Source organism: Meles meles, chromosome 19 (assembly GCF_922984935.1).
Source record: "Meles meles chromosome 19, mMelMel3.1 paternal haplotype, whole genome shotgun sequence".
Classification (NCBI taxonomy): Eukaryota; Metazoa; Chordata; class Mammalia; order Carnivora; family Mustelidae; genus Meles; species Meles meles.
Genome location: NC_060084.1, coordinates 13,663,086 through 13,677,975, shown reverse-complemented (window position 1 = coordinate 13,677,975; position 14,890 = coordinate 13,663,086). Strand labels below are relative to the sequence as shown.

Sequence of the window (14,890 nt, the reverse complement as noted above, 5' to 3'; positions counted from 1 at the left end):
CCTTATGGATTTTCCTGTTCTGAACAGTTCATGTAGTGGAATCATACATTCTTGGCCTTCTGTGGCTAGCTTCCTATACTCAGCCTAGTGTTTTCTGAGCTCATCCATGCCGTTGTAGGTATCCGTACTTCATTTCTTTTTATGGCCGAACAGTGTTCCATTGTGTAGACAGACAGTGCCACCTTTGGTTTATGCATCAGCTCAGCTGCTGGGCGTTTTGGTTGTTTCTACCTTTTGGCTCTTACGAACGATGCTATTCTGAACAAGCACATGTGTATGAGTTCTTGTGTGGACATGTGTTTTCAGTTCTCTTGGATATAGATGTAGGAGCAGAATTGCTGGATCGTATGGTGGGTCCCTGTAAACTTCTGAGGAACTACCACACTGCTTTCCACAGTGGCTGTGCCATTTCATGATCGCTCCAGCGGCATTGGTTTACATCTTTGCCAACGCTTTCTCGTGTTTGTCTTTTCCGATTATAGTCATCCAGTGGATGTGAACTGCTGTCTCATTGTGGTTTTGATTTGCGTCTCTCTGGTCACAATGAGATGGAGCATCTTTTCATGTGCTTGCTGGCCTTTTATATATCTTCTGTGAAGTAATATCTATTCAGATTCTTTGCCCATTTTTTAATTGTGCTATTTGTCTTTATTGTTGAATTGTAGCAGTTCTTTATTCTGGATACAAGTCTCTTAATATGTTCATGATTTGCAACTCTTCTCTCCTAGCTGGTGAGTCATCTTTTTACTTTCTTGATGATGTCTGTTGAACCGTGACAGTTTTTTACTTTTGATGAAGTCCATTTGTCTATACTTTCTTTTTTGTCACTTTCTTTTTTAAAGGTTTTTATTTATTTGAGAGAGTGAGAGTGTGAGAGAGAGAACACGAGCACGGGATGGGGCTGTGGGCAGAGGAAGAAGCGGACTCCCCCTGTGCAGGGAGTCTGACTCCGGACTTGATCCCAAGGCCCAGGGGTCATGACTTGAGCCAAAGGCAGATGCTTCGCCGCCTGGCATCCCATGTCACTTTTACTTTTTGTGTTGATGCCTAAGAAAGCTTTGCCTGACTTAAGACCATAAGATCTATTCCACTGTTTTCTTCTAGGAGTTTTATAGTTTTAGGTGTTATATTTAGGCCTGTAATCCATTTTGAATTAATTTTTGTATATGATATGAGGTCAGGGATCTGACTTTATTCTTTTGCCTGTGGCTTTCTAATTGTTCAGCACCATTTGTTGACAAGACTCTTCTTTCCCCATGGAGTTATCTTGACACCCTGCTCAGAAATCAAATGTCCATAAATGTAGGGGTTTATGAACTCTGTTCCATTGCTCTATGTCTGTTCTTATGTCAATGCTGTGCTTTTTTTTTTTTAAGTAATATCTACACCCAGTGTGGGGCTCCAACTCATGACCCCAAGATCAAGAATCAGATACCATACCACCTGAGCCAGCCAGATGCCCTAAGTGCTGTACTGTATATGCCAACTCCATACTCCATACTCGAGTTCTGAAATTAGGGAATGTGAGTTCTCCAGTTTTGTTCTTTTTAAAATTGTTTTGTCTATTCTGAGTCTACCGTACTTCTCTATATGAATTTTAGGATTAATGTGTCAGTTTCTGCCATGAAGGCAGCTGGAATTTTGATAGGGATTACATTGCTGTAGATCAGTTTCAGGAGTTTTTTCATCTTAACAATATTATATCTTCTAAGATGAACCCTGAATGTTGTCCATTTACTTAGGTCTGCAACTTCTTTTTTTTTTTTTTTTTAAGATTTTATTTATTTATTTGACAGAGAGATCACAAGTAGGCAGAGAGGCAGGCAGAGAGAGAGGGGGAAGCAGGCTCCCCCGCTGAGCAGAGAACCCAATGCAGGGCTCGATCCCAGGACCCTGAGATCATGACCTGAACAGAAGGCAGAAGCTCAACCCACTGAACCACCCAGGTGTCCCAGGTCTGCAACTTCTTTCAACTATGTTTTGTAGTTTTCACTGTACTATTTTCATTTTATTCTTTTTGATGTTATCTTAGATGTAGTAAGTTTCCTGATTTTATTTTGAATTATTTATTCCTTATGCATGGAAATACAGTTGATTTTTTAAAAATGTTTTTATCTGGGGTGCCTGGGTGGTTCAGTTGGTTAAGTGTCTGACTCTTGATTTCTGCTCAGGTCATGATCTCAGTGTCTCGGGATGAATCTCTGCATTGGGCTTTCTGCTCAGCAGGGAGTCTACTTGAGGACTTTACTCCCTCTGCCCTTCACCTCCCCCTCTTGTGTGTTTTCTTTCTCTCTTTCTCTCAAATAAAAGTAAATCTTTTTTTTTTTTTTAAGGAATTTATTTATTTGTGGGGCGCCTGGGTGGCTCAGTGGGTTAAGCCTCTGCCTTCAGCTCAGGTCTTGGTCTCAGGGTCCTGGGATTGAGCCCCGCGTCTGGCTCTCTGCCCAGTGGGGAACCTGCTTCCCCCACCCCCCCCAACCCCCATCTCTGCCTGCCTCTCTGCCTACCTGTGATCTCTGTCAAATAAATAAAATCTTTTAAAAAAGGTTTTATTTATTTGAAAGACAGAGATGGAGCATGAGGGGGAAGGCAGAGGGAGAGGGAGAAGAGGACCCCCTGCTGAGCAGGAAGCCTGATAGGGGCCTTGATCTGAGAAGCTTGGGATCATGACCTGAGCTGAAGGCAGAAGCTTAACTGACTGAGTCACACAAGTGCCCCCAAAATAAATAAATCCTATATATATATAAAAAAAAATTTGTGTCCTGTAGCTTTGCTGAACTCATTTATTGGTTGTAATTATCTTTTTTGCGGCTCACTTAGGATTTTCTATATATATGATCTTGTAGTTTGCAAATATAGTTTTCTTTCTAGTCTGTTACTGGAAATTGAGGTGGTTGGGGACATCTTTTGGACACGTCTAGCAGACAATTAGATATGAGATTAGAACCAAGGGACGATTGGGGCAGGAGATAGAATTCTGAGAATTTTTTTTTTTTTTTCACGGGGAAAGCCTGGTTTTGTTTTTATTGAGGCTCGGGTGGCACATGACAGTTCATTAAATGGCTTCAGAGGTAAGGGCTAGAGGAGAGACAAAAATAAACTGGGGTGGGAGAAAAAAATCAACCAGGAGGAGGCAGGAGCTGGCTGGTTCCTTCGCAGCCTGATTTAAGGGAGGGACGTGGTGCCTCTTAACAGTAGGATGGCTCCCTTCTTTCAGCCCTTGGTAGGGACAGAGAAAAAGCAAAAGGCTGTTGCTTCGGCCCTCCTGAGTCTCAAGGGAAAGGGGAAAGCTGGTGTTTTGATGTCATGAGTTCTGGGAAGGGGGCAGGGGGTGCTGGGTGGGGTACAGGGCAGCTGGAAAAACTGGCAGATAACCAGATGGTAGCTCTGGGGGTCCTTCATGTTGGAGTCACTCCAGTATGGTGGGTGGGGGGTCCCCACTGTTGATGGGGGCTGAGGTCTCCGGGGCTGTAGGCTGCCTGGGTCCGGGGGGCTGTTGCCGCCGCCGCTGGAAATAGGGGCGGTTTCGTGGGCGCTGGGGCTCAGGCCAGGAACCATCAGTGAGGCCTTGGTTGGGCTTGGTCTCGCCATCCCCACCTTCTGTGGTCGGCTGCTGGGGTGGCCTGGGGCGGAAAGGCCTTCGGTACCGAGGCCAGAATCTGGGAGGGGGTACGTGCTCATCTCCCTGCTGGTCCCCCTCCAATAAGTATGAATAGGGCAGTTTGGAGGCTGGACCAGACTGAAGAAAATTGAGTAAATAGGAGGTGAGGTAGCAGAGATAGCTCATATAGAGGCACAAATGAGAACAAAAGAGTCTCGAAGGGTAAACTTACAATTTTTCAAAATACAGTTTGTGGACCAACTGCACTTAAACTACCTGGAATAGTTGTTAAAAATACATTTCCCGGGGTGCCTGGGTGGCTCAGTGGGTTAAGCCTCTGCCTGCTCAGGTCATGATCTCAGGGTCCTGGGATCGAGCCCCGAGTCGGGCTCTCTGCTCAGCGGTGAGCCTGTTTTCCCCTTCTTTCTCTCCCTGCCTCTCTGTCTACTTGTGATCTCTGTCTGTCAATAAATAAAATCTTTTAAAATAAATGCATTTCCCTGTGTTCCATCCCAAGCCCTGTGGATTAGACTCTCCATGGGTGGGTGTCAGCATCCCACATTTTAAATTGGACTTACATAGTAAGTCTTGGACACTCACAAATTGGAGAGTCACTGAACTAAAGAAATTCCACAGTTGAGACCGAGAGGGCACGGGAGAAAATGGGAATGCTCTTGTAGCTTTGACAGGAACGGTAAGGAGGGTGGAGCTGAAGAGTGAGAAGAGAGAAGAACCAAACTTCTCAAGAAAGGTGGAGTTTGGAATATAGATGCAAGGATTGGTTTCAAATAGAAGGAGAGATGGGTCTCCCCCAGAGCTAGTGTCAAATAGAAAGTTTTAAAGCTTTGAAGTGATCTAACCCATTTCCTCAGGGAAACACATAGTTAAAAGGGCGACAGGATGGCCAGGTTCCATAATCCATCCTGTACTAGTATCAAGTATAATGCAGTCTTCTCTCTTCCCAGCTGATTGCTCTTTACAGCACCTCATACTAGTGGTGCGCCTGTTCATTTTGGTGTAGTCTGGTTTTAGCCGTGTTTTAATCAAGAACCTGTCTTCTGGGGGCGCCTGGGTGCCTCAGATTAAGCCTCTGCCTTCGGCTCAGGTCATGATCTCAGGGTCCTGGGATCGAGCCCCGCAACGGGCTCTCTGCTCCGCGGGGAGTCTGCTTCCCCATCTCTCTCTCTGCCTGCCTCTCTGCCTACTTGTGATCTCTCTGTCAAATAAATAAATAAAATCTTTAAAAAAAAAAAAAAAAAGAACCTGTCTTCTGTCGTCATGTGCTGTTTTATTCACTGTGTCTCAGCCTTAGAAAGATTTCTAATGGGGAGGGAAGGTACAAAAAGAAACTCTTGTGTGCACGTATGAGCTTCTGCCACCAAGATTGGGATTGCTGAATGAAGTATGGGCCGTAAGCTCTTCCTCACAAGGAACTGGAAAATGGAGTAATTTGTACAGAACTAGTGTGCTCCCATACTTATTAATTTCTTCCATCTAGAATGGACTCATCATAAGAGTGGCTGTCATTTATTCAGTACTCCTTTTGTTACCCAAAAGTATGCTCAATAGTTTAAATTAATCATGCTAATTTTTAAAAAAGAAAACCCTAAAGATAAGTAGTATTAAGATCCAAACTGTAAAAATGAGGAAAGTCAACCTCAGTGATTATATTAAGTAGTTCAAAGAAACAAAGTAAGTGGCAGAACCAGGATTCAAACTCAGGTTTACATGTCTGGCCCCGAAGTCTGTGATCTTAATGACTTGCCAGATTGCCTTTCTCTGTGTACATGGAAATAGGACTGTGTTGGAAGAAGAATTAACAATGGCACCCAAAATAAAATCTTCCTCCCTGCCCCAAAATCCACAGTACCCCCATTGTAAAACTTAAGTGATGGATAACATTTTATTTTTTTAAAAGATTTTATTTATTTATTTGACAGAGAGAGATCATGAGTAGATAGAGAGGCAGGCAGAGAGAGAGAGAGAGGGAAGCAGGCTCCCTGCTGAGCAGAGAGCCTGACGCAGGACTCGATCCCAGGACCCCGAGATCATGACCTGAGCCGAAGGCAGCCGCTTAACCCACTGAGCCACCCAGGCGCCCGATGGATAACATTTTAGAACTGAGATCGTATTTTATGATACTGGTATTGCTTGGTAACTTAAATCTGTAAACGAGGTTGTTGAGTATTGACACACAATACTTTCTTCTTCCTTGTAAGAGTCTCATATACTTGAATGGTGACTTCTGAATGCTGACTCCTGTTCTGTTTTCTTTTAGAAAAACCATGCCAGATGGATCATCTGGATCGAATCCTTCTGTCTGGCATCTATAATGTACGCAAGGGAAAGACCCAGCTGCATAAGTGGGCTGAACGCCTAGTTGTTCTCTGTGGGACATGCCTCATCGTTTCCTCGGTGAAGGATTGTCAGACTGGGAAGATGCACATTTTGCCTCTGGTTGGGGGAAAGGTAAGATGCATAAAAATGATTTTTCTTCATTTATTTGATCTTAATTAAAATCACATTTAATTTTTGGCATTTTCCCCACATCTTTTTAAAGAAGCCAATATGAGCATTATTAAAGATTGCATTACAAAGTTTGCTTTTTAGAGTTCTTAGTTTTAACCAGAAGAAACCGACTTAGGCTAATTTTTTTTTTTTTTTTTTTTAAGATTCATTTATTTGAGAGAGTGTGCAAGCAGCGGGAGGGGCAGAGGGACAGGGAGAAGAACAGCAGACTCCCTGCTGAGCTTGGAACCCAACACTGGGCTCATCTCATGATCTCATGATCTTACAGTCTCATGACCCATGAGATAATGACCTGAGCTGTAACCAAGTCAAACACTTAACCGACAGAACCACCCAGGCACCCCAACTTTACTTAGGCTAATTTAAGCATAAAACAGGTTTATTTATATCACAGGTTCTCTGGGAGGTCCAAAGCCTGTTCATACTAAATTCTGCTGCAGAACCCATTTGTTGATGATACCTCTGCCTCCACTGCTAGGCTCCCATAACACCCGAGTAGACAGAGAATGCTGCCCCTTGCAGCCTCCTGCCACATCCATCCCCAAAACGGATTCTTTCCAGCTTCTCCTTTTTCCCCATTTGACTTAAATTCAGAGTCGTGGGTGGTCACAACTACCTCTCCAGAAGTAAGGGGAGTGGAGGCATACCGTTTCTAGTCTGTGCTGGACAATTCCGAATCCTTGGTAGGGAGTTCATTTGCAAGTCTTTCAAACAGACTGACAGATGACTAGAAACAGGTATGTTAATATTTATATGAAGCTGTACATCATTTTGTTTCTTTAATTTCCATCTTGAATATCATAAAACAGTCTGAATTTTAGAGAACTTCCAGACGAAATGACTTAGTGCATTCACGTTTTGAGATGTCCAGTCTGGCCCAGATGCATAGCAATATCAGTAAAAGAGATATATTCAAAAGGTAAATATATAAAAAGACATAGCTGTGCTATGGAATGTAGAATAGATGCAGTGAGCGGGTCTGAATCTGAGGGCCTGCTGGGTTCTGGTCCCAAAAGGTTGTGGCAGCCCAGGAGTTCAGCTCCTGTAAGTATTTGGGTTTAAAAGTCCTCTGCTCTTGAGAAGAACCTGGCCCAGGCTTATTCCTTGAAGCAGGAGATGAGTGGTACTCTGCTCCTAAAGATATGCTGGAAAGGAAAAACAAACAAGAAAAACAAACAAACAAAAGCCCAAAACAGCTGTTAACCACTGACTGGAACCAAGCCTTTTTCTCGCTGGTTCTAGAAAGGTGGAAGGAACCAGTTATGTGCCCTGTGACCAGGAAGTGAACACGTCCCCACTGAATGAATGTGCACACTCCACTCTCAACCGGGGGCAGCAACCCAGCACTTACTGATGTGAGACCTGGTTCTGGTCTTGGGGGCTGAAGGACGGAATGAAGAAAATAGTTTAAAAGCAAATGACAGCCCTTCCCACCCCCCACCCTCACCAAGAAAAAAAGAGAAAAGAATACAGCAAAGGAAAGGACGTTCAAAGGGAAGTTCTAAGAAATAAGAAATAATGATAAGTGCAGACATTGACAAAATATGATGGTAAAGTTAATATTGATTGTAAAAAGTTGAACTTTTTAAATATTTTAAATATGAATATAAACTCTTAAAGCTCAAACTGCCCTGAATGATATTTAAGATATAGTGGTATGTTTGATAAGTAACATGTGATATAGCCTTGGAATAAGAGAATAGAAATACCAAATAACTTGTAACTTTATTAGGAAAAAACCTTAAGTGTGAGTATAAAAATTTTAAGGATAACCACTAAGAGAGGGAAAAGGAAACATAAAACATTCTGTAGTGCTAAAAGAAGGCAGGAAAGGAGCGGAGAGAAATGAACAAAATGATTGGCATGGTAAATTATCACAAATTATAGTGACAGAAACATATAGAAATATATCAGTAATCATAATTGCAATACAAGTTGTCATTTAAAATCCCAGTACTTGCTGTTTATTTTATAGGATTTTATTTATTTATTTATTAGAGAGAGCATGAGCAGGGGGAGAGAAAGAGGGACAAGCAGGCTCCCAGCTGAGTAGGGAGCTCAACGTGGGGCCCGATCCCAGGACCCTGGGACCATGACCTGAGCTGAGGGCAGATGCTTAACCTACTAAACCACCCAGGTACCCCCAGTACTTGCTGTTTGTAAGAGACGCAACACTTAGAAGGTTGAATGTGAATGGTGGGAAAAGCATGCTAGTCAAATAGCAACCAAAAGAAAATTGGTGTGCTCATATTAACATCATACAAAACATTTTTATGAAAGCTTATCTGCAACAAAGAACTTCTCTCCAGAATTTATAAAGGAATTTTACAACACAGCAACTGAAAGGCAGATAACCTAGTAAAAACTGGGCAGAAGAGTTGAGCAGATCCTTTACCAGTGAAGATCTACAGATGGCAAATAAGTACTTAGGATGATTCTCACCATCATGAGTCATTAGGGAAATGCAAATCAATATCACAGATTCTGCAAACCACTATAGGATGACTAAAATCAAAAGACTGATGAGTACCAAATTTAGCAAAGATGAGGAGCAACTGGAATGCTCTCACATCATTGGTGGGAGTACAGTCACTTTGGAAAACAGTTTTTCATTTCTTATAAACTGAAACATATGCATATCAGATGACCCAGCATTTCTCCTAGGTATTGGGAAATGAACATCTGTCTTTACAGAGACTTTATATGAATGTTCATAGCAGCTGTATTTATAATTGTCAAAAACTAGGAACAACCCAAAATTCATTGACTACTGGTGAATTAATAAACAAATGTGGTACATTCCACACAGTGGACTACTACTGAACAGTAAAAAGGAATGAACTGCTGATATACACCAAAATGAGGATGAATCTCAAAAACATTATTTTCTTTTTTTTTTTTTAAGATTTATTTATTTATTTTAGAAAGAGACAGCAAGCAAGTGCGGGAGCCAGCAAGCATGGAGGTAGGGGGAGGGCAGAGGGAGAGGCAGAAAGAGAATCTCAGATTTACAAATCTTCCTCAGTATTTGACATTATGTGAGTATATTTTTCTGTCTCAGATACCCCATAGTAAAATATTTAAAAGTTTATTCTAAAACATGGGCACCTGGGTGGCTCAGTCAGTTAGGCATCTGCCTTCAGCTCAGGTCATGATCTCAGGGTCCTGGGATTGAGTCCCGCATCTGGCTCTCTGCTCAGCGGGGAGTCTGCTTCTCCCTCTCCCTCTGCTGCTCCCCCTGCTTGTGAGTGGTCTCTTGCTTTCTCTTTGTTAAATAAATAAATAAAATCTTTTTAAAAAGATTATTCTAAAACAATATCTGTTCTTCATTTCAGTAAGATCCTTTATTTTAAATAAAGGATCCTTTAAATCATTAGCATGATTTATTACTAGTAAAAAATGATCCTGTTGTGAAATCACAGTTGAGTGTTATAAATATTTAATTTTACTGGTATTTTTTTTTTTTGTGAAGATTTTATTTGAGGGGTGCCTAGGTAGCTCAGTTGTTAAGCATCTGCCTTTGGCTTAGGTCATGATCCGGGGGTCCTCGGATTGAACCCCACATTGGGCTCCCCACTCTGCGGGAAGCCTGCTTCTCCCTCTCCCACTCCTGCTTGTGTTCCCTTTCTCACTGTATTTCTCTCTGTCAAAGAAATAATTAAATTCTTAAAAAAAAAAAAAAGATTTTATTTATTTGAGAGGAGGAGCATGCACACACATGAGCAGAGGAAGAGGGAGAAGGAGAGGGACAAGCAGACTCCCCACTGAATGCAAAGCCTAGTGTAGGGCTCCATCACAGGACCCTGAGATCATGACCTGAGCTGAAGGCAGATGCTTGACTGATAGAGCCACCCAGGTGCCCCTTATTGGGATCTTTATCAAGATCCCAATCTTGATTTGGGAGGAAATGAAAGAAAAAATGATTCTTTTTTGCTTAAAGTATTTTGTGTTTTTGCCATTTGATTCAGTCTTTACTTGGCACTAGAAACCTAATGATTTATGAGTATAATTTGGAAGTTTCCAGCTGACTCACCAAGATTCAATAGTTATGACATATCAAAGTGAGATGTTAGACAAAGATGTAAGTGGTTCCATAACTATAGAGACTTCATCTTCATCAAAGCTATGGGAATTGGGTTGTTGGATTTGGGGGGAGAATTGCTTTGAAGAGAATTGCTATTTTGCTGTGAATCCTACAGCCTTCCTGGCTGGGAATGGCTTCTGCCTTTTTCCTCAAGCCTAGTGAAAGAGGTTTCAGCAGGCTTCAAGAGAGCTTGAAATGGGTCCCTTGCAGTAAGGGGGGCATGGTGGATTGGTGTCCTGCCATCCTGTCATCTCTGTCCTCAAGACAGAGATGAGTCTGTCACCAGAACAGCCAGGTAGCCTAAGAGCCTAGGTCATGCATTGGGATCGTTGTGTCTCCTTGGGTTTGTTAGTTTGTAACCCAGATGGCTTGAGAGAGGAAAAGCCAGTGCGTAGATTGATGGATGAGTGGATGGATTCTCTTAGAACTTGCCCAGCAGGGCCATCTCGAGGGTCAGATAAGCTTCCCTTGAGGATAGGCTGACAGTGGACCACAGGATTCCTTCATGTCTGAGGAGGGACTAGTCAGCTGCTGGAAGAGTATGCAGTAGCGAGGTCAAGTGATCAGTAAGTGAGACACTGTCATTGTTTGGTGTGGGGTGGGGGGTAACCAAAAGAACCCTTAAAAGGACCCATTGTGGAAGAGGATTTTAGAATCTCCTAGGCCCAGAGACTGTGAAATCATGTTATGATTCTCCTTGTCTACTAATAACCTTTGGTCTTCCCTTTCTACTTCAGCCCTGGAGAGGGTAAAAAATGGGAGCTAGCCCAGGGCTAGGGTGAGAAAGGAGAGGAGTCCAAAAAGCAGGCCATGGCACCCTTTGCAGGCAGACAGCTACCTCCATTGTGCCCCAGTGTAGGTGGAAAGGGTTGGAACTGCCTTACCTTTGCAGTGGAGACTTTGGCTCTTATCACGCGGTCCAGAGACTCCTGTTCTGAAACCCGGCGTGCAGCCCTGCATCGCAGCGAGTTGTATTTGGTGTTCCTGTATGTGGAATGCTCCTCACCTAGGAGGTTCCCACGCCTGGACCCCCTTAGGGTTTTTGCTCATGTGTTACCTCAGTGAGGCCTTCCCTGACTGCTCTTTCATAATTCAGATCACCCACCCTGTTCGCCAAGCTTTTCTCCTGCTTTCTTTTTCTTGATATTATTCATTATATATTGTGTTATGCTACGTTTTGTCACCATTTCGGTGTTAGAGTATTTGTCCCTTCTCAAATACAGATTGCACTAAGGGCAGGGGCTTTGTTGTTTTCCCCCTGCTTGTCTCCAGCACGCAGAACCGTAGAATGTATTCATGTAACAAATGTTTAATTATCAAACAGGGACTGTGTTGTGACTTACAGAGGAATTAATAAATAGATTTACTTAGGAGAATGCTCCGGGTCCTATTCCTTCAACATACTTCAGTGAAATACTCCTTTGCTTTTTCTAAGCAGCTTTATTGAGATACGTTTCTTTGGAGAAATGTCTATGCAAATCTTTTGCCTGTTTTAGAAAATTGAGTTCTTTGTCTTGTTGTTGTCCTTTGCTCTCTGACTGGGATTTTTTCTCTTGGTTCTGGTTTTCGCCCCTCCTGCTCTTCAGGTGGAAGAAGTGAAGCGACGGCAGCACTCCCTGGCGTTCAGCTCAGCCGGAGCCCAAGCTCAGACCTATCACATCAGCTTTGAGACGCTGGCTGAGTGCCAGAGATGGCAGCGACAGGCATCCAAGGTGATAAGCTGTCGGGCGTCCTGATGTGGGGATAAGACTGTAACATCCCACGAGAGGTGTAATTTGAAACTGAACTCTCTCCAGGAGAGTGAATTATAATTTTTATGTATCTTACTTTAGGCCAAGTATATAATGAATGGAAGAATGAAAGTCCAGCAGGTCCTTAACTTACTATTTGTATTTGTAGAGTAGAAAAAGCTTTCAGAAGTGTTTGCAGGTGCATGTACCTCTCTACCATCTCTCTCTCTTTTTTTCCTTAAAGAATTTATTTATTTGGCAGAGAGAGGCACAAAGAAGGGGAACACAAATAGGGGGAGGGGCAGAGGGAGAAGCAGGCTTCCAGCTGAGCAGGGAGCCCTATGTGGGCCTCTATCCCAGTACGCCAAGATCCTGACCTGAGCCTGAGATCCTGACTTGAGCCGAAGGCAGCAGCTTAACGACTGAGCCAGCCAGGTGCCCTCTACCCTCTCTTGAGAGGAATATGGCCTTGAAGGAATTGAGACACAATGAGATTCAGATGACTCCCTCAACCACTGTAGTCAGTGAGAGATGGCACCGTTCCCTAATTCCTAGCCTAGTGCTTCTTGGTCTTGTATGTATTTAGCACAGCTGTGATGAGCCACTTTCAATTTGAACTTACCATGGGATGTGACCTGTGCTCCTGTCACAAAGTATTGTTACTGTATGCTGAGGATAATTAGCTTTTCAGCATATTTCTGCTTTTTTAATCTTTATAATTTTTTTTAAAGATTTTATTTATTTATTTGACAGAGAGAGATCACAAGTAGGCAGAGAAGCAGGCAGAGAGAGAGAGAGAGAGAGAGGGAAGCAGGCTCCCTGCCTAGCAGAGAGCCCGATGTGGGACTCGATCCCAGGACCCTGAGATCATGACCTGAGCCGAAGGCAGCGGCTTAATCCACTGAGCCACCCAGGCGCCCTGCTTTTTTAATCTTTAAAGATGAAGTGCTCTAAAACTGTGTTGCAGTTTCCGAATTCTCTTGTTCTAGCTATTTGCAGAATTTTGGCACATTTTTCTTGTGGAGCTAAATAGTTGCATAAAGGATGGTTTTCGTATAATGAGATGCCATAAAAGATGAGTGACTTTTCCAGTGGCATTTTGTTTGGTTTTTAGACCAATTTTCACAGTTCATCTTTTATTAGCATTCTGTTATAGAAATATAAACTTGTTTTGGTTTTATTGAATTTTCTATACATACATTGTAGTGGTAATAAAATCTCTTCTGAATAAAACTAGTTTCAATTTTAAGTAGCTATTCCATTCTTTTGACCTTATAAAGAGAAGTTAATTTTTTTTTTTTAAGATTTTATTTATTTATTTATTTATTTATTTATTTATTTATGTGACAGAGAGAGATCATAAGTAGGCAGAGAGGCAGGCAGAAAGAGAGAGAGGGAAGCAGGCTCCCTGCTGAGCGGAGAGCCCGATGCGGGACTCGATCCCAGGGCCCTGAGATCATGACCTGAGCCGAAGGCAGCAGCTTAACACACTGAGCCACCCAGGCGCCCCAGAAGCTACTATTTTTTGAGCACCTTTTGCATACTAGGTAGTGTGCTGTGTACTGGGTTATTTAATTTTATCCTCACAACAGATGAAGAGACTGCACTGGTAAGTAGCGAAGCCCATGTGGATACAAAAGGCCATGGCTTTCCATACCAGCCTGTCTGTTAGAGTTTCGTATAGTTATTTTGGATCATCTCAACTTCTTGTATGAAATGTTAACTTTCCGTTTTTATGATTTGTGTTTTTTTACTTTTTACTTATAGACCCTTTAAAACTTACACTGTTGTGTGTTTTGAAGCAGTTTATGGTTTTAGGAAAAAGCAAAAATGAACGGTTTTTATAAATAACTGGATCTCATTACCCTTTTCTCCTTCGCATTTTTAAAATTAGTGCCTTTTTATGTAAATGCGATTGGTTCCTATGCTGGGTGAGAGACATTTGGTGCTGGCTCAGATGGCTCTTCTCCTTGACCCTGTTCAGGTGGTGTCCCAGCGAATCAGCACTGTTGACCTGTCATGTTACAGCCTTGAGGAGGTTCCTGAGCATCTCTTCTACAGTCAAGATATCACCTACCTCAATTTGCGACATAATTTTATGCAGTTGGAAAGACCTGGGGGCCTTGACACTCTCTACAGGTATGTGAGGAATGGGTTTCCTGACTAACTTACTCAAACCAAATCATGAGCACCGTCTTAGTCATCTGTACCTGGAAGTGAGCATGCTTACCATGGTATATATTTTTGAAAATTTCCCCTCCATCTTGAAGAGGAAGTAAAATTTTTTACTCATACAGTTTTCTTACACCACCATCACCCCCCACTTTCCCCTCCATGCAACAGAAGATAGATGCAAATGTTCTGTTACAGAGGCAGTGTTGAGCTGCCATTGATCTGGATAATCTTGTTACATAAGTCACTGACAGTGATGCGTGATCTGAAGCCAGGGTAAACTGGGAGATTGATTATATGGCAAGTTTTTGAATCATAAGTATCAAACTTAAATAGCTTTAAGGAAATAGGCCTAATTTCAAGAATTCTATTTTCAGGTTGGGGCTTTTATCTTTCCTGTGTACCTGCTAATGCTAGCTTCTAAGCCTTTTGACAGCTGTGAAACCTCTCTCTTCTGATAAAGGAATCATTTCACTCCTAAGGGACTATGGCCCATATATTTTCCAATTTCTTTGTTAGAATATATTCCCCCTTCCAAGCCTCCACCCTTTAAAAGTGGGTGGAAGTGAATAAATACCTAGTATAAGTAATTGTGTGGGCTTCTAGTGAACAGGGGAGAAATTGGAAATTAAAGCATTTAAACTAAGTGGTGATTAAAAAAATAATACATATTGTGGGGCATCTGTGTGTCTCAGTTGGTTACGTGTCTGACTTCAGCTCAGGTCATGATTCCAGGGACCTGGGATTGAGCCCTGTGTCAGGCTCCGCACTCAG

At 42.5% G+C, this 14,890-nt stretch overlaps 1 protein-coding gene across 1 annotated transcript in view; it reads left to right on the top strand.

Annotated features, from left to right (window-relative positions):
• Positions 1-14,890, top strand: part of PHLPP2 (PH domain and leucine rich repeat protein phosphatase 2) — an 84,273-nt gene that overhangs the window by 38,033 nt on the left and 31,350 nt on the right. The window contains exons 4-6 of the mRNA XM_045988492.1: positions 5,880-6,070; positions 11,801-11,926; positions 13,929-14,083. Of these exons, the coding sequence (XP_045844448.1) occupies positions 5,880-6,070; positions 11,801-11,926; positions 13,929-14,083 (472 nt within the window). The remainder of the gene's footprint in view (positions 1-5,879; positions 6,071-11,800; positions 11,927-13,928; positions 14,084-14,890) is intronic.